General features: G+C 41.8%; 1 protein-coding gene across 4 annotated transcripts in view; it reads right to left on the bottom strand.

Moving 5' to 3' along the window:
• LARGE1 (LARGE xylosyl- and glucuronyltransferase 1) overlaps positions 1-23,303 on the bottom strand; it is a 609,925-nt gene that overhangs the window by 82,584 nt on the left and 504,038 nt on the right. For 3 of the 4 annotated variants that reach the window (XM_070370200.1, XM_070370202.1, XM_070370201.1), the window contains exons 8-10: positions 8,840-8,952; positions 7,361-7,444; positions 6,884-7,009 (exon numbers count right to left, since the gene is read on the bottom strand). In XM_070370200.1, coding sequence (XP_070226301.1) covers positions 6,884-7,009; positions 7,361-7,444; positions 8,840-8,952 — 323 coding nt within the window. The remainder of the gene's footprint in view (positions 1-6,883; positions 7,010-7,360; positions 7,445-8,839; positions 8,953-23,303) is intronic. The other variant, XM_005898334.2, reaches the window with a different exon arrangement.

The raw sequence follows: 23,303 nt of genomic DNA, 5'->3' as shown, positions 1-23,303 counted from the left end.
AGAAAATAATCCAGACTTTTTATTTTTCCTTAAGTCAGTTTTAGTAAATTATACATTTCTAGGAATATGTTCCTTTCACAGTTTTCAAATTTATTGACATAATTTTGTTCACAGTATTCTCATATTATCCCCTATAACTCTGCTGTATCTCCTAGACTGAAAGCCCCATAAGTGCGAGGCTTTTGTATGCTTTAATCTTTGTTGTATTCCTAAAACTCAGACGATTCACTGGGCTCAAAAACATGTGGAGAATGAATGAATGAATGAAATTGCATGCGTGCCTACCGACTGATTTATTGGTGAGTTCTCTAGTTTTTCCTCAATGAATCCTGCCATGGCTTTGTCTATTTTATTGGTGTCTTTCAAAGAACCAACTTTGAATTTGTTGAAGATTTTGTTGATCAATTTCTGGTCCTTTTTTAACTTTGAGTTTATCCTAATGTTTTTCATATATCATCTTAAGTTGTATACTTGGGTTAATTTTCAGGCTTTTCTTTTATTATAAGCATTTAAGGCTATAAGTTTCCCTGTATGTTTATTTCATTTCACTAATTTTGGCATGTACTCTTTTTATTTTCATTCAGTTCTAAGTACTTTTCAGTTTCAATTATGATTTCTGTTTAGAACGTATGATTTAGTATGATTCTTTGAAATGTGCTGAGATTTGTTTTATGGTCTAATACGTGGTTACTCTTTAATAAATGTCCTATGTAAGTTTGAGAAGAATATATGTCATTTTTTTCATGTCTGATCTTTCAATTTGAAAAGGGTATGTTAAAATATTCTACTATGATAGCAGACTTGTCAGTTTCTCTCTGGAGTTCTATTCAGGTTTGCATACAGATATGCTACAGCATGACAGGCACACAAGTTTAGAATTCTTATATCTTCTTGATGTACTTTATGTTTTTAAGTTGTGACAATCTCTGTGCCTACCAATGTTTTGTCTGATATCAAGATAGTTACCTAGTTTCCTTTGGGATAATTTCTGCTTGATAGTCTTTCCAAAATTTTTACTGTCAAACTTAATGAGTTGTTTTGTATTAGGCATATCTTTTGTAAATGGCATACGTTGGATATTGTTTCCTATTCAATATGACAACCTATCTTCTTACTGGCAAAATTAGTTTATTTGATTATCAATATATCTGGACTTATTTATATCATCTTGATTTTTTGTTTTCTACTTCTCCCTAGTTTTACTTTCACTTATTTTTTTTTTCCTTGAAATCTAATTTTTCTTTTAAATAATTGAGGTGTTTTGTTTGGTTGTTTGGTTTTTCTTATTCCTTACCATCCCACCTCCTTTTTCAATTCTATGAGAGCTTAATCTCGAAATGTTAGCATGCATAGGCTAGTGCTAAGTGCGAAGTGAAAATGCTAGTCGCTCAGTCCTGTCCAATTCTGCAACCCCATGGACTGCAGTCTGCCAGGCTCCTCTGTCCATGGGATTCTCCAGTCAAGAATACTGGGGTGGGTAGCCATTTCCTTTTCCAGGTAGTCTTCCTGACCCAGGGATCAAACCGAGGTATCCTGCACTGCAGGCAGATTCCTTACCATCTGAGCCACCAGGGAAGCTCACACATACAGTTCTAACTTATCCCATACCCTCTTCAATAAAGCAATAATTTCAGAGTACTTTATTTATTTATTTTTATTTTCATAAGGTCTATATTTATTTAACAATCACTTGAAATGTGAGAGAGTGCTAATATAGAAAGGTTTCATATGCAAACAAACACACACATAAATATATAACAAAGAGAAAGTAGCAAGGCATTATGTTGACTAAACTAGCAAGTAAAGTCCATATAAAGATATGCATGTGTATTACAGAAAATTTTGTGTGGACATAATAGAAATTAATCATAGTATTTAGATGTATGAGATGAATAGGAGAATCGTATACTGGTGAGGGGGAATTTGTTTTCTATTCCTCTATAAAATTTTATTTTCCTACCAAGAGTTGTTTTATTTATTTATTTATTTATTTTTACTTTGAAAAATTTTTTTAAATTTTATTTTATTTTTAAACTTTACATAATTGTATTAGTTTTGCCAAATATCAAAATGAATCCGCCACTGGTATACATGTGTTTCCCATCCTGAACCCTCCTCCCTCCTCCCTCCCCATAGCATCCCTCTGGGTCGTCAGAGTACTTTAATTCTCATCATTTCCTTCCTGATTACACACTGTCATTTTCTGATAATTTAGGTATAATGTTTTTAAACCAACATGCCATAGCATTATTATTACTATTATTGCTATCATTTAGAAACTCTATTTAGAGTTCTGACACATTTCTAACTTGCTTGTTCAACATTCCTTCTTGAATGTGGAACCATTTTCCAACAGACTCCAAAACATACCCTTTGGAAGTTGCTTTGCATATGTATGTTGATGGTAAATCCTCTTTGTTTTTACTCATCTGGATATTCCTCTCTCATGCTTGAAAGATTGTTTTCATGGGTATACAATGTGTTGTTGTTGTCTCTCAGCACGTCGAAGGTATTCTTTTTACTCTTTTCAGACATCCATTGCTTTGGAAGTCTCATCACACATGGAACTGCTGTGTAGAGAATCTGTCTTTTCACTCTGGCTATTGTTAAAACCACTTTTCTTTACCTCAGTGAAATTTCACTGTTGTAAGTCTAAACATGGCTTTCTCTTTATTTATTTATTGTGATTTGCAAACAAAATCCTTTCTCTTTAAACTGTTCAGAAAACATATGGACACATTTTAACAGTTGAAAAGTTCCCAGTCACCATTCCATCCAGTGATGCCTCACTTCCAATTTTTCTCTTTATTTCTTTCCTATAATCTAATTAGACACATCCCAGTATCTTATCTTTCCTCTGTTTTTCCATCTTTTTTTCCCAGTGTGCTGGGTTGGGTAATTTCCTCAGATATTTCTTCCTGTTCACTAAATCTCTCTTCAGCTGGCACTAATCTATTGCTTAACATATGCATTTAATTTATAATTTCAATAATTATATTTTTCACTTCTAAAAGTTCTAGTTGATCCAAATAGGCCTATTCATTTTTGGTAACCTCTTGTTCTTCTAACCTACTTTCAGTATTATTATTTTTTTAAATTTCTTATATCATACAAGGGAAAGCAAGGGAATTCTGGAAAAAACGTCTACTTCTGCTTCACTGACTACACTAAAGCCTTTGACTGTGTGGATCACAACAAACTGTGAAAAATTCTTAAAGAGATGGGAATACCAAACCACCTTACCAGCCTCCTAAGAAACCTGTATGCAGTTCAAGAAGCAACAGTTAGAACTGGACACAGAACAACAAAATTGGGAAAGGAGTATGGCAAGGCTGTGTACAGTCACCCTGCTTATTTAACTCATATGCAGAATACATCATCCAAATGTCAGCTGTCAGGAAAAATATTAGTAACCTCAGATATGCAGAGGATACCAGAAAGTGAAGAGGAACTAAAGAGCCTCTTGATGAAAGTGAAAGAGGAGAGTGAAAAAGTTGGCTTAAAACTCAACATTCAGAAAACTAAGAGTATGGCATCCAGTCCAATCACTTCATGGCAAATAGATGGGGAACAATGGAAACAGTGACAGACTTTATTATCTTGAGCTTCAAAATCACTGCAGATGGTGATTAAAGCCATGAAATTAAAAGACGTTTGCTCCTTGGAAGAAAAGCTCTGACAAACCTAGGTAACATATTTAAAAGCAGAGACATCACTGCCCACAAAGATCCGTATAGTCAAAGCTATGATTTTCCAATAGTCATGTATGGATGTGAGAATTGGACCATAAGGAAGGCTGAGTGCTGAAGAATTGATGCTTTCAAACTGCAGTGCTGGAGAAGACTTTTGAGAGTCCAAGGGATCTCCAGCCAGGAGATCAAACCAGTCAATCCTAAAGGAAATCAGTTCTGAATATTCACTGGAAGGACTGATGCTGAAGCTAAAGCTCCAATACTTTGGCCACGTGATGCAAAGAGCCGACTCATTAGAAAAGACCCTGATGCTGGGAGAGATCGAGGGCAAGGAAGAAGGGGCAACAGAGGATGAGATGGTTGGATGACATCATCGACTCAATGGACATAAGTTTCAGCAAACTCTGGGAGATGGTGAAAGACAACTATTATTCCATGCAACTCACGATAGCATTCCCTTGTTTGAACAAATAATTATACAGTTATCTACCTTGACACCAGGCTCCCAGCCACCAAGAATCAGCAAATACCCAGCAAGTAGCACATGTAGCTGCTTTTTATCAGTCTGGAGTTACACGTTATCATTGTTTTCTGGACTCTGCTTACTTCATTTACCATATGAACTGATCAACTATGCCTTCAAAACATTAAAAAAATTTTATGCAGCATATTTAAGTGTTCTTTATAAGGCTGTTTTTACTTTCCTCCCCTTTGAACTTTTTGTTCATGATTTTCTTAGAAAATGTGCATTTCATCTGTTTTCCTTATGTCTATGAAGTACATGGCCTATTGAACGAATTACATAAATGCTGATTGAAAGAATGAATAATGTAAGTACTTCTGTTTTAAATATTTTGCAATGAACTTCAACTGCGTTTAAAAAAACAGTTCTTTCTTTTTGACTCTGTGATCTTACTCCTGAGAAGGTGTGAACTTTGAGCTGTTGATTTTAACATATTTATATTTGCAAAAATTTGGAAACAACTAAAGTATCAGTTATGGCGATGTAATGGAAAAGTATAAAATTCCATGTATATTGTGACCATAAATAAGACATAACATGCACACGATGTAGACATGGACCACACACAAAATGTAGACACGGCCCAAAAGTCAGTAAGAAAAGGCTGACTTATTAGAAAAGTAAGGTTTGGTCCCCTTTTCCTTTTGATAACTTGCAATTATTGTTATCACATTGTTACCTGGGCGATGGGTATAATTTTTAATGAAATAAACTCTCTATGGATACACGTATCTTGTTCCTTTTTGTTACAGCCAGAGGGCAAACACACTTGGTGTCAGACAGGCCTAGGTTAAATCGTTAAGCAGTCATTTAATAGCTGAAGTCAGCTCTTCACTCTTTCATTCTTTCACAACGATAGGTAAGGAATTCTTTTTTTTAATATATAAATGTATTTATTTTAATTAGAGGCTAATTACTTTATAATATTGTATTGGTTTTGCCATACATCAGCATGAATCCACCACGGGTGTACACGTGTTCCCCATCCTGAAGCCCCCTCCCACCTCCATCCCCATACCATCCTTCTGGGTCATCCCAGTGCACCAGCCCCGAGCATCCTGTATCCTGCATCAAACCTGGACTGGTGATTTGTTTCACATATGATATTATACATGTTTCAATGCCATTCTTCCAAATCATCCCACCCTTGCCCTCTCCCACAGAGTCCAAAAGACTGTTCTATACATCTGGGTCTCTTTTGCTGTCTCGCATACAGGGTTATCATTACCATCTTTCTAAATTCCATATATATGCATTAGTATACTGTATTGGTGTTTTTCTTTCTGGCTTACTTCACTTTGTATAAAAGGCTCCAGTTTCATCCACCTCATTAGAACTGATTCAAATGTATTCTTAATGGCCGAGTAATACTCCATTGTGTATATGTTCCACAGCAAGGAATTCTGACACACCACTTAACTCCAGGCTCAGTTCCACAGTTCCTTTGGTACATAGGATGCCAGCAAAAAGGATTCAGTTTTCCTTATGTACCCAAGGGCTTCCTTTTCTACCTCTGCTTTGCTGTGGGAACAAGCTAGACTGGCCAGGTGATGGGACACAGTAGGTACTAGAGGAGAAGCAAGTTGCGCTAGCCGCCAGACTCCTGGTCTGAAGCTGACCACAGACATTTGGCTAAGCCACTATCAGACAATCATCCAGCCAACTTTTAGACTGATCAACTAAATTGTCTACAATTAATGATTTAATTGATGATTAAATCAATGATTTAAGCCCTTATTAGAACAGCTTGTTATGCAGCATTATCTAAGGCAGTAGGTAACTGATACATCCCTTCTTCTTTATCTAATGCTAGGCCCTACTGGGTGTGTTTGGAGACACTACAGTAAAGGCTTTTCTGTCACTGTCCCTTCTCCCTGGGGTTGAATGAGAAATTTATGCTATCATAAATAGCTATCCATATATGTGTGTTAGTTGCTCAATCATGACCGACTCTTTGCAACCCCATGGGGTATAGCCCACCAGGTCCCTCTGCCCATGGGATTTCCCAGGCAAGAATACTGTAGTGGTTGTCATTTCCTTTTCCAAGACCCTTCTTCAGGGGATCTTCCTGACTCTGGGATCGAACCTGGGTCTCCTGCATTGCCGGCAGACTCTTTACCATCTGAGCTACCAGGGAAGCCCTAGCTATCCATATAACTATTCAACAGCTCACCTCATGGATAGCTATCATAGCATCTGTCAGTTTTTTTTTTAACATTTATTTCTTTACTTGTTTCTCTGTTCCTCTCTGCCAAGACTGATTTGAAAGTAGAAAATAAATTGTTCATATCCATATCTACAGCATCTGGCTGTATAACATCTACAGAGTAGACCCTCCCTAAATGCTTTGTTTGAATTAAATGATTGGATTTGGGGAGCTGACATGAACCCAAACAGCCAGCAGCAGGTGGCAGGAAACATAACCACACAAGCTGGTTCTTGTGCTTGGAGACCTTATGCTTTCCAGGAAGCCCAAACAAGATGGGTGGGGAACCAAACAAAGAAGAAAAGCACATTCATTCTGCTCTCCTGCACCCTTCTCTCTTTCCCCACACTACACACAGGCTCCGAGCCACTCATGCCCCATTCGGGTTCCCTCTGCCACTGCTGGGCACCTCACTTTACCCGGGGGGTGAGCTGATGCCCACCAGGGCTTTCCTTATCCTACCTTTAGGTCAGACACGTCTCTGTAGCACTGCTCGGAGCGGGTGTGGTCTGACAGCTGCACATTCCAGAAGCAGGGCAGCTGATACACGAGGAAGGGGTTTTGTTTGATGACAGCATTGAAAATGTCCTGGGGGATAAAAGCCAGAGACAACTGTCAGTCAAATGGGCTCAGCTTGTGATGCTGGCTCTCGAGGCATGACATCTCCTGTGCAATCTCTCATGAGCCTCCTGCTTGAAGCACAGGCTGGCTTGCCCTGCTGGGCATTTCCCGTGCCTTTTATCTCTAGAAACCAAGCAATCCTGTTTGGATAGATCCCCCTACACTGGGGGGAATGCCCCATGCTGACTTGATGTTCACGGGTCTTGCTGGTCTCAGTGATCCCCTTCCAGCAAAGGGACATGGGGGCAGACACAGAGCATCTTTTCCACTTGAGCTGGTATATAATAAATGAAGCCGCTTTTCTGGCCCGCTTCTTACCTCACAGAGGAACCCCATGTCATCCATCCTGAGCCTCCTGGAGAGGAAACTGTGTGATGACAAGTTGCTCTGCTGATTCAGGGGCTGAGACAAATGATACATCCTGCTTCAGCCGCATTTCCTGGGGCTCTGGGCAGACTTGATGATGGATGTGCCTGGGATTCCTATGGGCCAGGGTGCCTGTATCTGTGCTCCCCATCTCCAAATTCAACTCTGACTTTTCTATGGGGCTTTCCCTCTTTCCAGCTCTTCTTCAAGCTCCTGCACCACCAGGCCATGCTTATTAACTAGCTGCTGACAAGTGGAGCCGGAAGGTGAATTATGGGCCTTCACAGAAGGAGACGGCTGAATAAACTATCTTCTCTGGACATGGACATGCAATTGCTAGCTTTTGGGGACACACTCAAGTCATTGTGACCCGACTTGAAATATGATGATGGAGGACAATTTTCCCCTCAGGTGTAAAACAGCTACCTGGGTAATTTTTAACTCATCCATTATACCATATCTCCTGTATGAAAAAGGAAATTAGTTTCTGGCTGCTTGGGAAATACTGAATAATAACAATGCTAAAAAAAAAAAAATAGTAAAGTAACCCTACAGAGTTTCTTGTTTTCCTTCATACTAGAAAACTCTGTAAGAATTCAATGAATCAGGCAGCTGAATGATGAGCAAAAACAAGGAGAGTGGGCTTGCTTTTTGGTTGAACAGGAAAGAATAACACGCAACGAACTCAGAGATATCTTTACATTCTGAGATGGCCACATATAACATGGGGATCTCAGAATCAAGATGTGTGACCCTAGTAGATTCAAAGTCAAAGGCTCAGCAGAAATGAGAAATGGGGGTTTTAGGAATTTATGTTAGTTGCTTGCTGGAGTTCATGGACTTTTTCAGACTGCCTGGATTAAAAGCTGATTTCACCAGCCAAGGAGGTTTGTCCCTTCTATTTAAATCCATTCCCCTTGAGGATGGGGGTCACAGTACAGGAGCTAAGCAAAAGGCGTGGCTTTAAAAGTTTGATTCTATTTGCCAAAAAGACAAATGAAATCTTTTCCGGGAAATATGCCTTGGCATTTCAGAATCTCAGGGGGCAGGCACTGTGCATTCTGCATTGAGGTGAAGACCGTGACCTCCTCTTAACACACCAAACTATCACTTACTTGAGAGTCTACATCAATAAACTATGGACTTTCTGAGGCCAAGGATTCTGTCCTTCGTTTATCCCTGTAATCCTGTTTCTGAACATAGTTCCTGGCACGCACAGCGTGCAGGAAAAAGTGTGATGAACACGGATGAACAGGGGGAATGAACTAAGGAGAGGGCTGTGGTCTTCGGCTGGCAAGAATGAAGCAGATTTATCCAAGTATGAAGTCATGCAAGAGCTGGAAAAATAATGTAGACCCAGCCCCATGCAAGTTTGAGAAGCAGCACACCGGGGGCTTGGGAATAACCATACCTTTTAGGCTGGTGACTCACCTGGTCGGCTAAGGACGTAGAGAGCATGCCCATCAGCTCCCTCTCTGCGGTCAGCCTCCACATCTGCTCCCACTTCATCTTCCGCAGCTTATCTAGAAGCAGCAGGATCACCCCTGGACAACAGTATAGGATGAAACAGAGGGAAAAAACCACAGATAAGAGAGTGAGCCAGGCACGCCTGACCATGTGTTTTGGAGACGAACACGCCTGGGTTCACCCCAGGCTCTGCCAGGTACTTGGTATGAGACGTTAAATAGTCTCTCTGAAATATCCTCACTGTATGGAGAATATTAACACAGATTTCAGAAGCTGCTGCAGGGAACAAGTGAGATGGGCAAAGGAGCCTAGCACTCCCTGGAGATGGATGGTGGTGATGGTCGTATAACATTGTGAATGTACCTAATGCCATTGAACTGTACACTTAAAGACGGTTAAAATGGCATTTTTATGTTTTGTATATTTTACCACCAGAAAAAAGAAAAAAAGAGCCTAGCACTGTACACCTGACACATGGTACATACCCTGTAAACACAGATTCTCTCCTGTTTTTCCCCAGATAAATGACAACCTACCGAGGGTTAGCTGATAGATGGTGTTTGTACAACCTGTGTCATTTATCTTTACAGAAACAAAGCAGATCCTCTCCAACTTTATTATGGGTATGTCTTTGCCAATTTGCTTTATACCTCCTGACAAGCCATATGAGCTCATTGCAGTATTGCTGGTTTTAATAGCTTTCTTTGGCCCAATGCATTAGACACAGGTAGAAACTAAGGTGAAGGCTGTGCTGACGCTGGGTGTTCAAGATGGGGCCCCAGGAGCCTTCAAGTTCATAAGAAACTAATTGTCAGAGGTTGCTTCCTCCTCCTCTCTACCCTCTTTTTAGTGTTGGGGGCGGTTTATGGGAGAGACTTGAGTGAATGGGGTGATTGTATAGGAAGGGAAGGGATTTCCTGGTAGCTCAGTGGAAAGAATCTACCTGCCAGTGCAGGAGATGCGGGTTTGATCCCTGGGTCAGAAAGATCCCCTGGAGAAGGAAATGGCAACCCACTTCAGTATTCTTGTCCAGGGGAAATCCCATGGACAGAGGAGCCTGGCGGGCTACAGTTCATGGGTTTGCAAAGAGTTGAACAGAGCACACTCTACCACACAGGAACGGCAATTGTCATTTTATACACCTTTGTATTTTTAAAAATGTTAAAAACAACTAAATGTATTATTCGGGTAAAAATAAATTAGTAAAAGTCTAAAAAGAAAAGTACATTCTTGGCTTAGCTGAATAGCTTAGGAGCGAGTGTCTACTAACTGGTTGGTGAGCATATGCAGAGAACGCACACGGCACAGAACACAACAGCGAGAAGGACACCCTGCAGGCTATTGCAGTTAATTTGGTGGACAGAACCATGGCACCCATGGGCTCCCAAATCAATCCTCCTCAGGAAGCTTAGCTCAGCAGAACAGTCGGTGGAGAAAACTCCGGGCGGCTGAAAAATGATCTTACTTGATACCTAGTACATACATTTCTAAGACTGTTGGAAAGAAACTGATTCCCCAAATCACACATGAATGTCAGCACTGAGACTTTTTAAAAAAACTTATTCCAGTGGAACATATTTGGAGAAAAAAGAATATTTACTATTTTGTGAAAGGTGTTTGGTCCATTGGGTAGAGTTGAAATAAAAAAAAAAAAACATATATATGGTTATGGCAAGAATGGGGTAATACACACAGATCTGAACTTGTAAGTCAAAAGGGCAAATCATACCTATTGCACATCTCCCTGGTGCTTTGTTAGGTTTTTTTTGGCACATGGATAAGCTAGATATTGTCATCCTTATTTTGCAGGTGGGGAGGCTGAGTGGGGTAGACGCTGGGTCAGACACTTAAACAGTTTACTGTGTAAGAGCAGTTCTATGAGATCCAAAGTCAGATCTGCCTGACTCCAAAGCCAGAGCTTCTTCAGCGACACCACACTCAGAGGCCCAGCAATGCCTCTATGGAGTTCTGTGACTCAGACCAAGACTTGTTCATTTTCTGACTTTTGGTTTCTACCTGGGTTGTTGTAGTTTAGTTGCTAAGTTGTGTCCAACTCTTTTTCAACCCCATGGACTGTAGCCTGTCAGGCTCCTCCGTCCATGGGATTTTCCAGGCTGGAGTGGGGTGCCATTGCCTTCACCAGGGGACCTTCCTGACCCAGGGATTGAACTCCCATGTCTTCTGCATTGCAGGCTGATTCTTTACCATTGAGCCACCAGGGCTACTTGCCTTTGCAAACTCAGAAAACTGCCGCATGCCCCCAGTGGTAGGCTGGTAAATTTTTAACCATGAGCATTGCAAAAAATGCCAAGAAGGCTAAGTGGTTGTCTGAGGAGGTCTTACAAATAGCTGAGAAAAGGAGAGAAGGGAAAGGCAAAGGAGAAAGGGAAAGATATACCCAACAGAATGCTGCAGAGTTCCAGAAAACAGCAAGGAGAGAGAAGAAAGCCTTCATAAGTAAACAATGCAAAGAAACAGAGGAAAACAACAGAATGGGAAAGATTAGAGATCTCTTCAGGAAAATTGGAGAACCAAGGGAAGATTTCATGCAAAGATCAGCACAATAAAGGACAGAAATCATATGGATCTAACAGAAGAGATTTATTTATTTATTTTTTTTAATTAATTTTATTTTATTTTTAAACTTTACATAATTGTATTAGTTTTGCCAAATATCAAAATGAATCCACCACAGGTATACATGTGTTCCCCATCCTGAACCCTCCTTCCTCCTCCCTCCCCATACCATCCCTCTGGGTCGTCCCAGTGCACCAGCCCCAAGCATCCAGTATCGTGCATTGAACCTGGACTGGCATCTCGTTGTAACAGAAGAGATTTAGAAAAAGTGGCAAGAATACATAGGAAAAGTATACAAGAAAGTCTTAATGACCTGGATAACCATGATGATGTGGTCACTCACCTAGAGCCAGACATCCTAGAATGTGAAGTCAAATGGGCCTTAGGAAACATTACTATGAAAAAAGCTAGAGGAGGTGATGGAATTCCAGCTGAGCTATTTCAAACCTCAAAAGATGATGCTGTGAAAGTGCTGCACTCAATATGCCAGCAAATTTGGAAAACTCAGCAGTGGCCACAGGGCTGTGAAAGGTCAGTTTTTACTCCAATCCCAAAGAAGGGAAATGCCAAAGAATGTTCAAATTCCCATACAACTGTGTTCATTTCATATGCTAGCAAGGTAATGCTCAAAATCCTTCAAGCTAGGCTTCAGCAGTATGTAAACTGAGAACTTCCAGATGTACAAACTGGGTTAGAAAAGACAGAGGAGCCAGAGATCAAACTGCCAACATCCGCTGGATCACAGATAAAGCAAGAGAATTTCAAAAAATGACCTACTTCAGCTCCATTGACTATGCTAAAGCCTTTGACTGTGTGGATCACAACAAACTGTGGAAAATTCTTAAAGAGATGGGAATACCAGACCACCTGTCCTGCCTCCTGAAAATCTGTATGAAGGTCAAGAAGCAACAGTTAGAACCCAGACATGGAACAACTGACTGGTTCTAAATTGGGAAAGGAGTACATCAAGACTGTATATTGTCACCCTGCTTACTTAACTTATATGCAGAGTACATTATGTGAAATGTTGGGCTGGATGAATCACAAGTGGGAATCAAGATTGCCAGGAGAAATATAAACAACCTCAGATATGTGAATGACACCACCCTAATGGCAGAAAGCGAAGAGGAACTAAAGTGCTTCTTGATGAGGGTTAAAGAGGAGGGTGAAAAAGCTGGCTTAAAACTCAACATTCAAAAAAATTAGATCATGGCATCCAGTCCCATCACTTCATGGCAAATAGATGGGAAAAAGTGGAAACAGTGACATATTTTATTTTCTTGGGCTCCAAAATCACTGTGGATGGTGACTGCAGCAATGAAATTAAAAGACACTTGCTCTTTGGAAGAAAAGCTATGACAAACCTAGATAGAGTATTAAAAAAGCAGAGGTATCACGTTGGTGACAAAAGTCCATATAGTCAAAGCTATGGATTTTCCAGTAGTCATGTACAGATATGTGAGTTGGGCCATAAAGAAGGCTGCAAGGCTGAGCACCAAATGATGCTTTAAACTGTGGTGCTGGAGAAGACTCTCGAGAGTCTCCTGGACAAGGAGATAAAACCAGTCAATCCTACAGGAAATTTACTCTGAATATTCATGGGAAGGACTGATGCTGAAGCTCTAAAACTTTAAAAGTATCTGGTATAAGCCATGATTTATGATTTTCTACCTTGAAATAAAGATTCCATGACATTAAAAAAGTTACTGAGTACAGTAGAAACTGTTCTCAATACTGCTGACTTGAGAAATATTGATAATAAATGTCTATACACACTCATTTATTTATGAACCTAAATTATTTGGTCTTTCTAAAAATCCCCTTGTGCAGGTAGAATGCACTGGACACTTAAAAACTGTGAGATATTGCCAGGTCCATATTGCTTCTTAGTCTTCTGTCAATAGGTAGCTTAAGACTCTTGAGAGTCCCTTGGACTACAAGGAGGTCAAACCAGTCAATCCTAAAAGAAATCAGTCCTGAATATTCATTGGAAGGACTGATGCTGCAGTTGAAGCTCCAATACTTTGGCCACCTAATGTGAAGAACTGACTCATTGGAAAAGACTCTGATGCTGGGAAAGATTGAAGGCAGGAGGAGAATAGGATGACAGAGGATGAGATGGTTGGATGGCATCGCTGACTCAATGGACATGAGTTTGAGCAAACTCCAGAAGATGGTGAAGGACATGGAAGCCTGGTGTGCTGCAGTCCACAGGGTCACAAAGAGTCGGACTCGACTGAGCTACTGAACAGCAACAGCTTAGGGGCTCATCACTTAAGCACTTTTGTGACTAGGATCTCCCTTCGGGATATTGCAAGCAGCTGCCAAGGCATACAACCCACAGAAAATGAAAAAAAAAAGAAGATTGAAGGAAAGAAAATACACTCCAGGGCTTCGTGATGGCTCAGTGGTAAAGAATCCACCTGCCAATGCAGGAGACACGAGTTGGATTCCTGATCAGGAAAGATCCCACATGCCGCAGGGCAACTAAGCCTGTGCACCACTAGAGCCTGTGCTCCGGAGCCCGGAAGCCACAACTACAGAAGCCTGCGCACCCTAGAGCCTCAACAGAAGCCATCTCAACAATGAGCTCACATATCGCAGCTAGAGAGTAGATCCCACTGGCCACAACTAGAGAAAAGTCTGCTCAGCAGTGAAGACCCAGCACAGTAAAAAAAAAAAAAAAAAAAAAGACAAAAATTAATGATTTAAGAAAAAGAAAATACACTCCAAGTATTTACAATCATGTATATAATTGTGTCCTCAAGCAGCTAAGGAGCCTGTTAAGCTGTTAAATATAATCACATGGGTATGTACTTGTAAGATAATCTTTCTGTCTTGTCAAAGGTGGGGAATTTGTACCTAGATTATACAAGAGCTGAAAAACAACATTTCCAAGGGAACCACAACTCTCAGTACTTATTGACATCACTCCTACGGTACTGAGAGTTGCCCTGATGAATGATTGTGAAGGCCTCTGGAAATATGAAGTGGTACATAAAAGCTTGTAAATAACAGTTACAGAAACTATACATTTCTTCATTAAGGTACCTAATTATCACTCATTGAACTGGCTTGATTCCCACTCGAATTAACACAAATTAATGGGCACACACACAATGTGGGAGGAAGCTTTTTCAGTGAACCCTAGTTAAAAATGATGAAAATGGCTCCTTCTGCAATTGGACCCTTTCAAGCTGAAACAACACAGCTTTGGCTTTGGAATATGGGCCCCAGGACAGAGACTGACACTGCTTCCTGCTGTCAGGGGGACAGAGGTGCCAAAAAGCTTGACTCTGGCCTTTGCCTGGCATTTGCTGCTACGTGATCTGCCATTTCTATTCTTGCCGTTGGGGTCTGGGAGCGAAGAGCGAGCCCTTGGCCCCGGAGGCCAGAGCTCTGCACGGAGGCAGCATGCCTGGAATTTGAAAAGCCCTCCCAATGGAGCTGGCTGGTATGCGTGGGGCTTGCACAGCCTTACCTTCTGCTGCTGTGCTGGGAGCTTAAGAGACTAACACTAAATAAATAAATGAATAAATAAATGAAAAATCAAAGGCTTCTCCTGTGAACATCTGGTCCAGTGGTGGGGCGTTTCATCTCTGGATCAGAGGACAATGTTTCTTTTTCCCAAACTGAATATGTAGTAACAGCTTGATAGCCAATATGGCAGGGAGAGGAGGCTGGATGTGAATGCAGAGACAGAATATAACGCTTTAAAAAAAAAAAAATGAGCCAGATACTGATTTTTTTTTTTAACCACTGCAACTGCAAGAGGGAAGCAGAATAAAAATGGTGACAAGCTGATGAGTGTCACCTGCCATTTATTAAGCAACTGCTGTATCTGAAAGACAAGGTGCATGACCTAGATAACCTCCGACTCTTATGATGGGCCAGCTAGGTTCATGGAATTATTTCCATTTTTGAGACGAAGAAACTAAGGCTCTTGTCTAGCTGGTAGGTGACCAAATTCTTCTCACTCTTAGCCCTGTGGCCTTTTGAGCTACACTAGATCACCTGTGGTAGTGTGTGTCTGTGTACATGACCATAGTAAATATGGCGAGACTTTGCTGAATCTGTGACCTGAAGCCAAAACAAGCCAGGGAGCTCCTAGAGGAACAGTTAGGGAATGTTTGGAGGATTCTGTGAAGACCACAGGCCAAAATCAGATTGCTTGTGTCAGAACCTGGAAGAAACCAAGCATACAAAGACAGGAGAGACAGGGAGCCCTGTGTGACTGAGGCTGCTCATGTAGGTGGAGTCTGAACCTGTGTAAGGGACCAGGGGTTTCAGCCAAGAATAATTTAAAACAGTGTGCTGTTCTATAGCTAACATGTCAATTCCCCTCCCGCATGGCACAGAAATTCTCTTCTTTCTGTATCTGAGTCCACAACTAACCTCTTAGCCTGTGCTGTACCACCTCCTGCAGGCCAGGAGAATCCCTTAAAACCCTTCCAGCAAAGGGAAGACCTCAAGCTCGTATTAAAGAAAATCTGCTGTTTAAAAGGAGGTTCTGGGACTTTCCTGGTGTTTTTCACTGGTTAAGACTCCATGCTCCAAGGAGTCTGGGTTTGATCCTTAGCCAGGGAACTGGATCTCACATGCCACAGCTAAAGATTGCATACCACAGCTAAAAAGGTCACCGTGACTCAGTGCTAAAGAATCTTCCTGTAATGCAGGAGATGCAAGAGACACAGGTTCTATCCCTGGGTTGGGAAGACCCCCTGAAGGAGGAAATGGCAACGGACTCCAGTATTCTTATCTGGGAAATCTCAAGGACACAGGAGCCTGGCAGACTATAGTCCATAGGACCGAAAAGGGTTGGACATGACTTAACAACTGAGAATGCGCGCTGCAACGAAGATCAAAGATCCTTTGTGCTACAACTAAGACCTGGCACAGTCAAATAAATACTTTTTTAAAAAAAAAAGTAAAAAATGAGGAGGTTTTGCCTCTGTTTTCTTTCTTTCCATCCATGCAGTCTGCTTTCAAGCTTCAGCCAAGCTAAAGAATACGGCTGGGACAGACTAAAGGTCAATTCCAATCACGTGCTTACTTAAATCAGAAGAAACTGAGGTACAAAGTGGCTACCTGATGCCTTCGACCAGTGGAGAACAAATTTCAGATTAAACCTTTTATTCCCAGAGGCAGTGTTTCCCACAGTATGTTCCATGGCCTGCTGCAGGATGCTAACAGATGTTATGGGAAGCAGGGTCTGCTATGTTAAATAAGTTTAGGAGATAGGGGGTTAAATACAGTTAAACTGTGGTGGTTTTATCAATGTGCCTGGTGAATCTCAAAGGTGGTTACTGCATCTGACACTTTCTAGATTTATTTACCAGGATCTCTCCCCCAGGAAACTGGTAGAATATTGCTTTTTCCCTTTGCCTGAGTCCTCTCTGGCTTCTGTCTGCATTTTCTCAACTTTCTGCCTGCACTTCAAGGGCTGATATATGAAAATGGAAGTCTATCCCTTGGTCCTTCCTTTAGCCCTTCCTGTAGCTTTGCTGGCTTCATCAAAGAAACAAAACTTTAAGTGGAGATGGAGTGGTTGTCTACGCAGGAGCCTCTGGGGAATATGCCGGCTCTCATCCTAGAAATGTTTATGACAATGTCCCACATAATTCTGACTTTCCTCTCTTCTGCTTTGAAGCACTAGAGTTCTCTTCTTATGCATGATGACCCAATGGAAAGTGAATTTATTAAAATTCGCTTAATTTAAAATCCCCTGCTGATTTTACCTAGGACTTACTTTTGATCATATAAATTAAAAGGTTCTGCTTTTTGCTTTTAAGTGTTTTCCTTTTCGAAAATTCTTTATCAGAGAGAGAGAATATAGAAATCCTTTCTCCTGAAGCGTTCCCTGACTTTGCTGGGGTTTCTGAAAGTGTGAATGGATGAAGTATAAAAAGCAGCTCAATCTTATAAAAGGCTGGTGGTCATTCACTCACTCACTTACTTATTCGTTCATTCAATAAATGTCTATCAAGTGACTTTTACATGCTAGGCACTAGGTATACAAAGATGAACAACACAGTAATCCTGGCTCTCAAGAGCCTGGAGGTGTTTGGGGCACTGAAATAAGAAAGGTGTGTTTTGGGCAAGCAAGGTTGGTTCAAAAAGAGGTGAGTTCAGATCTCACATCATAGGGAGTGGTCCTTTAAGAGCATACAATGTTACCATAATCTCTTCTCACTGAACAGAGCTGTGATAGGAGGAAGAACATAAAGGGTTTCAGTTCAGTTCAGTTCAGTCGCTCAGTGTGTCCGACTCTTCGTGACCCCATGAATCGCAGCACGAGAGGCCTCCCTGTCCATCACCAACTCCCAGAGTTCACTCGGACTCATGTCCATTGAGTCAGTGATGTCATCCAGCCATCTCATCCTCTGTCGTCCCCTTCTCCTCCTGCCCCCAATCTCTCCCAGCATCAGAGTCTTTTCCAATGAGTCAACTCTTCGCATGAGGTGGCCAAAGTACTGGAGTTTCAGTTTTAGCATCATTCCTTCCAAAGAAATCCCAGGGCTGATCTCCTTCAGAATGGACTGGTTGGATCTCCTTGCAGTCCAAAGGATTTTCAAGAGTCTTCTCCAACACCACAGTTCAAAAGCATCAATTCTTCAGTGCTCAGCCTTCTTCACAGTCCAACTCTCACATCCATACATGACTACTGGAAAAACCATAGCCTTGACTAGATGGACCTTTGTTGGCAAAGTAATGTCTCTGCTTTTGAATATGCTATCTAGGTTGGTCATTCCCATCTCTTTCAGAATTTTCCACAGTTTATTGTGATCCACACAGTCAAAGGCTTTGGCATAGTCAATAAAGCAGAAATAGATGTTTTTCTGGAACTCTTTTGCTTTTTCTATGATCCAGCGGATGTTGGCAATTTGGTCTCTGGTTCCTCTGCCTTTTCTAAAACCAGCTGGAACATCTGGAAGTTTACGGTTCACGTATTGCTGAAGCCTGGCTTGGAGAATTTTGAGCATTACTTTATAGCGTGTGAGATGAGTGCAATTGTGCAGTAGTTTGAGCATTCTTTGGCATTGCCTTTCTTTGGGATTGGAATGAAAACTGACCTTTTCCAGTCCTGTGGCCACTGCTGAGTTTTCCAAATTTGCTGGCATATTGAGTGCAGCACTTTCACAGCATCATCGTTCAGGATTTGAAACAGCTCAACTGGAATTCCATCACCTCCACTAGCTTTGTTCGTAGTGATGCTTTCTTTCTTTTTTTTTTTTTTTTTTTTTTAATATGTGGCCTTTTGTGACTGACTTCTTTTGCTAGCATTTTTTTTTTTTTGCTGCACTGTTTGGCTTTGGGATCCTAGTTCCTGACCAGGGATGGAACCTGTGCCCTGGGCTGTGAAGGCATGAAGTCCTAACCACTGGACCACCAGGGAATTCCCAGCATAATATTTTCAAGGGTTATCCATGTAGTATGTATCAAGATTTTGTTCCTTTTTATAGCCAAATAACATTCCAGTGTAAAGATATACCACATTTTGTTTACTGATTCATCAGTTGAAGTCATGTTTACTGAAAAATGCAACTGATATGGAAAATTGTTCTGATTTCTGCCCAGTCTGATCTGATTGCTTACCCCCGTCTTCTCCCACACATGGTAAGAAAAGTGGTTTTGCCCAGAATGTTGCAAAGGTTTATTCCTGGCTCTGAATTGTACTTTATTGATGAGAAGTTTTAGTTCAATGCCCATAATTGACGAGGTAGCTCTAGAGACCCTTGGCATCCTATGTGTAGCCCGGGGTTCACAGCGTCCCCATCTCTGAAGCTCATTAGACATGCAAGCTTTCATTCCTCCCAGACCTGCCAGAAGGAAACTCCGGTCTCAGGAGATCCCCAGTGAGGTGTATGCCCACTGAAGTTAGAAAATCACGGTTCTCCGCTATTTCTTTCTTTCTTTTTAATAACTATTTATTTGGCTGTGCCGGATTTTACTTGTGGTGCCTGGGATCTTCTATCTTCCTTGCAGCATGTGGCATCTAGTTCCCAGGCCAGGGATTGAGCCCAGGCCCCCTGCATTAGAATCATGGAGTCTTAGCCACTGGACCAGGAGGTAAGTCCCTCTACACCACTGTTTCTCTCCCTGCGTCCATACTAAAACCACCTTGGAAGGCTTTTCAAACATTGATTTTGTGTGTGTGTGTGTGTGTGTAATAAAGTTTTATTAAAGTATAAAGGAGATAGAGAAAGCTTCTGACATAGGCATCAGAAGGGGGCAGAAAGAGTACCGTAGTGATGCTTTCTAAGGCCCACTTGACTTCACATTCCTGGATGTCCCGTCAGTGATCACATCATCGTAATTATCTGGGTTGTGAAGATCTTTTTTGTACAGTTCTTCTGTGCATTTTTGCCACCTCTTCTTAATATCTTCTGCTTCTGTTAGGTCCATACCATTTCTGTCCTGTATCGAGCCCATCTTTGCATGAAATGGTCCCTTGGTATCTCTAATTTTCTTGAAGAGATCTCTAGTCTTTCCCATTCTGTTGTTTTCCTCTATTTCTTTGCACTGGTCGCTGAGGAAGGCTTTCTTGTCTCTTCTTGCTATTCTTTGGAACTCTGCATTCAGATGCTTATATCTTTCCTTTTCTCCTTTGCTTTTCACTTCTCTTCTTTTCACAGCTATTTGTAAGGCTTCCCAGATAGCCATTTTGCTTTTTTGCATTTCTTTTCCATGGGGATGGTGTGGTTGGCAAATACCTTTTAACCACTCCTTTTATAGTGAACTTATATTGAAGTATTATTAATATATACACTCATAAAAGTATATAGATCTTAAGTACATAGTGTGATGAATTTTCACAAAGTGAAATTACTGTTTTAACTGGAACTTGGACTAAGAAACAGAACATCACAGACAGACCAGAATCTCTCTTACTGTGGGCTCAAAGTCACATACATACACACCGCCCTGCTGTGATCCTGAATTCTCACACCATAGTTCAGTTTCATCAGGTTCCGCCAGCTAGCAGTGCATGCTCAGTCATGTCCAACTCTCTGCAACCCCATGGACTGCGCTCCCTCCAGACTCCTCTGTCTTCGGAATTTTTAGGCCAGGAATACTGGGGCAGGCGGGGGGGGGGGTTGCCATTTCCTGTTCCAGGGGATCTTCTGGACGCAGGGATTGAGCCTGTGTTTCTTGTGTCTCCTGCATTGACAAGTGGATTCTTTACCAACTGTGCCACCTGGGATACCTCATCAGGTTCTGAATTATACATAAATTGAATCATACAGTATGGACTCCTTTTATGCCTGGCCTTTTGGCTCAATATTAAATCTGTGAAACCCATTCATGTTACTGCACGTCATTGTAGTCTGTTCACTTAACGCTGCATTGTTACCTACACTATGAACATATCTCACCCTGCTTCTCCACTACATTGCTGACAGACATGGAGCTTGTTTTCAGTTCTGAAAGCTGATATAACATTCTGGAACGTGTCTCTGGGTGTCACAGGTATGCATTTCTGTTGAGTGCAAACCTACTGTACTTAAGGTAGTTATTAAAGACTTCAGCCCATCTCTTTCAGTTTGAAGAAAGTGTTTTTTGGATTTGTATAGGGGAAAAATACAGTGTCCAAGATTTTGATCTTAAAATGACCACTGACCAAAACGGGACATGTTATGATGCTTAGAAAAGTCAGGAGTGGGTGCAAAAGCCGAGGACAGTGCCGAGCCTGCCTAGGGGTCCTAAGGCCCACAGACTTTCTATCAGGAACAGAAAAATAACTACTCTGTGAAGAGAAGTCAGATCTGCTGCTTGGCTTGTTGGCATGCAGATTTTAATTTTTAACAAATAATGAACCTGCATCTCCCTACCAGTCTGGCTAGATGCTTTGCTGCACAAGATGATGTCTCATTTGCTCACCAAGAAGGGCGATACGGCTTGGGAGGCCGAACGTGTGGACCAGCCGAATGTGCACTAGAGCCTGACTGAACACGGCGCTAATGGACAGCAGAAGGGCAAGGAGAATTTCTGCAACTTCCAACTTAAACAAAGTCAACCCACACGGAAGGGCACCCTACGTATCTTCATTGCTAACTTGCTCACACACTTGAAGGAAAAGTAGGCGCTGAAAGAACAGCTGGTGAAGAACGTAGAGCTCATGGCCTTCAGACGGAATCGCTTGGGATCCCTGGTGGCTGGTTTCCCACTGGAAACATTGCAATGGACCAGAGGGAGGGAGGCAGGAGGGGGCGGTCCTCTTGGCACACTCTTGGGTCTGGGCAGTGCTTCCAGCAGGGCCTGTCTCCCATCCCCTGCAGCTTCTGCCAGGCAGCTACCCTTCACAGCTCAAAGTCTCAACTGGTGTCTGACAGCATCACCTCCTTCGCATCCTGTTATGGGCTGAACTATGTCCTCCCCCTAATTCATATGCTGGAGTCCTAACCCCCACCCAGGACCTCAGGATGTGACTATATTCAGAGGGAGGGTCTTCAAAGAAGTGTTAAAGTCATGAATGCGGGCCCTAATTCAGAAGGAACAGTTATCCTTATGAGAGGAGGACATCTGGATAGACAGGCAGAGAGGGGACCATGTGAACACACCAGGAGAAGACAGCCATCTTGTGAGTAAAGGCTGGAGGCCTCAGAAAGAACCAACCCTTGATCTTGGACTTTCAGCCTCCAGAACCGTAAGAAAATAAATTCTGCTAAGCCGCCCAGTCCGTGGTCCTTAGTGACAGTGGCCTCAGGAAACTAACACATATCTCTTGGCCCAGAGCTGGTAACAGTGACCACTTCTGCTGGTCTCTGGGGCCTCAGCCTGCTTGCTGATACATCAATGCTCTCTGTCCACTCCATAAACAGTCCTTTCATTAAAAGAACTGGAATTAATCTGATAAGATGATGGGCTCCTATTACACGTATGTTATTTTATTTAATTCCCTGTACTGCCCCCATGGAAATTGGAATGATCATGCATATTCTGGGCTTCCTTGGTGGTTCAGTGGTAAAGAATCTGCCTGCCAAAGCAGGAGACATGAGTTCGATCCCTGGGTCATGAAGATCCCCTGGAGAAGGAAATGGAAACTCAAATATTCTTGCCTGGGAAAGCCCATGGACAGAGGAGCCCGGCAGGCTACAACTCATGCAAAGAGTTTGCCATGACTTACTGACTAAAGAACAACAACAATGCTTATTTTATGGATAAGGAAATTGAGGCTCAGAGAGGTCATACAGCTCATGAGTGGCAGAGCTGGTATTTCCACTGAGGTCTTCCTGACCCCAGTGGCAGTGTGGCTGACTGGCTCTGCAGGCCTGCAGCATGCTGAACAAACAGGCATGAATCAAAGGCCAATAATGCTGTATTGTTACCCACGCTATGAATATATCTCACCCTAGTTATACATTACTTTGCTAATGGATATGTGGGTGGTTTCCAATTTTGAAAGCTGACATAATATTCTTGAACATGTCTTTTGGTGTCATAGGTATGCATTTCTGTTGAGTTCAAACCTACTGTAGTTAAGGTAGTTATTAAAGATTCTTCAGCCTGTCTCAGTTTGAATAAAGAAGTCCATCGAGTAGGAAGGACTCACAGACATCATCCAGGGCAATCTCTTAATTTGCCATAAATAGAGAAATCAAAACTCAGAGAAGTGAGCTCAATGTCCTAAAGCCAGGATGCTTACGCAAGTGGCAGAATCAGGATTTGAGTGTAAGTCTTCTGACTCCAGTTTCAGTACTTTTTGTTGCTTCCCTGACTAGTTTGAGAAAGATCGTAAGAAGAGAGTCCCCTCTCAAGTCCCACATTTGGATCACCTGGGGGAATTGACACAAAGATCAGAGTAAGGTCCCAGCATCCATCCACATGTCAGCTCCCCGTTTACCAGCTC

Source organism: Bos mutus, chromosome 5 (genome assembly GCF_027580195.1).
Source record: "Bos mutus isolate GX-2022 chromosome 5, NWIPB_WYAK_1.1, whole genome shotgun sequence".
Classification (NCBI taxonomy): domain Eukaryota; kingdom Metazoa; phylum Chordata; class Mammalia; order Artiodactyla; family Bovidae; genus Bos; species Bos mutus.
This window is presented reverse-complemented; position numbering and strand designations above follow the sequence as displayed.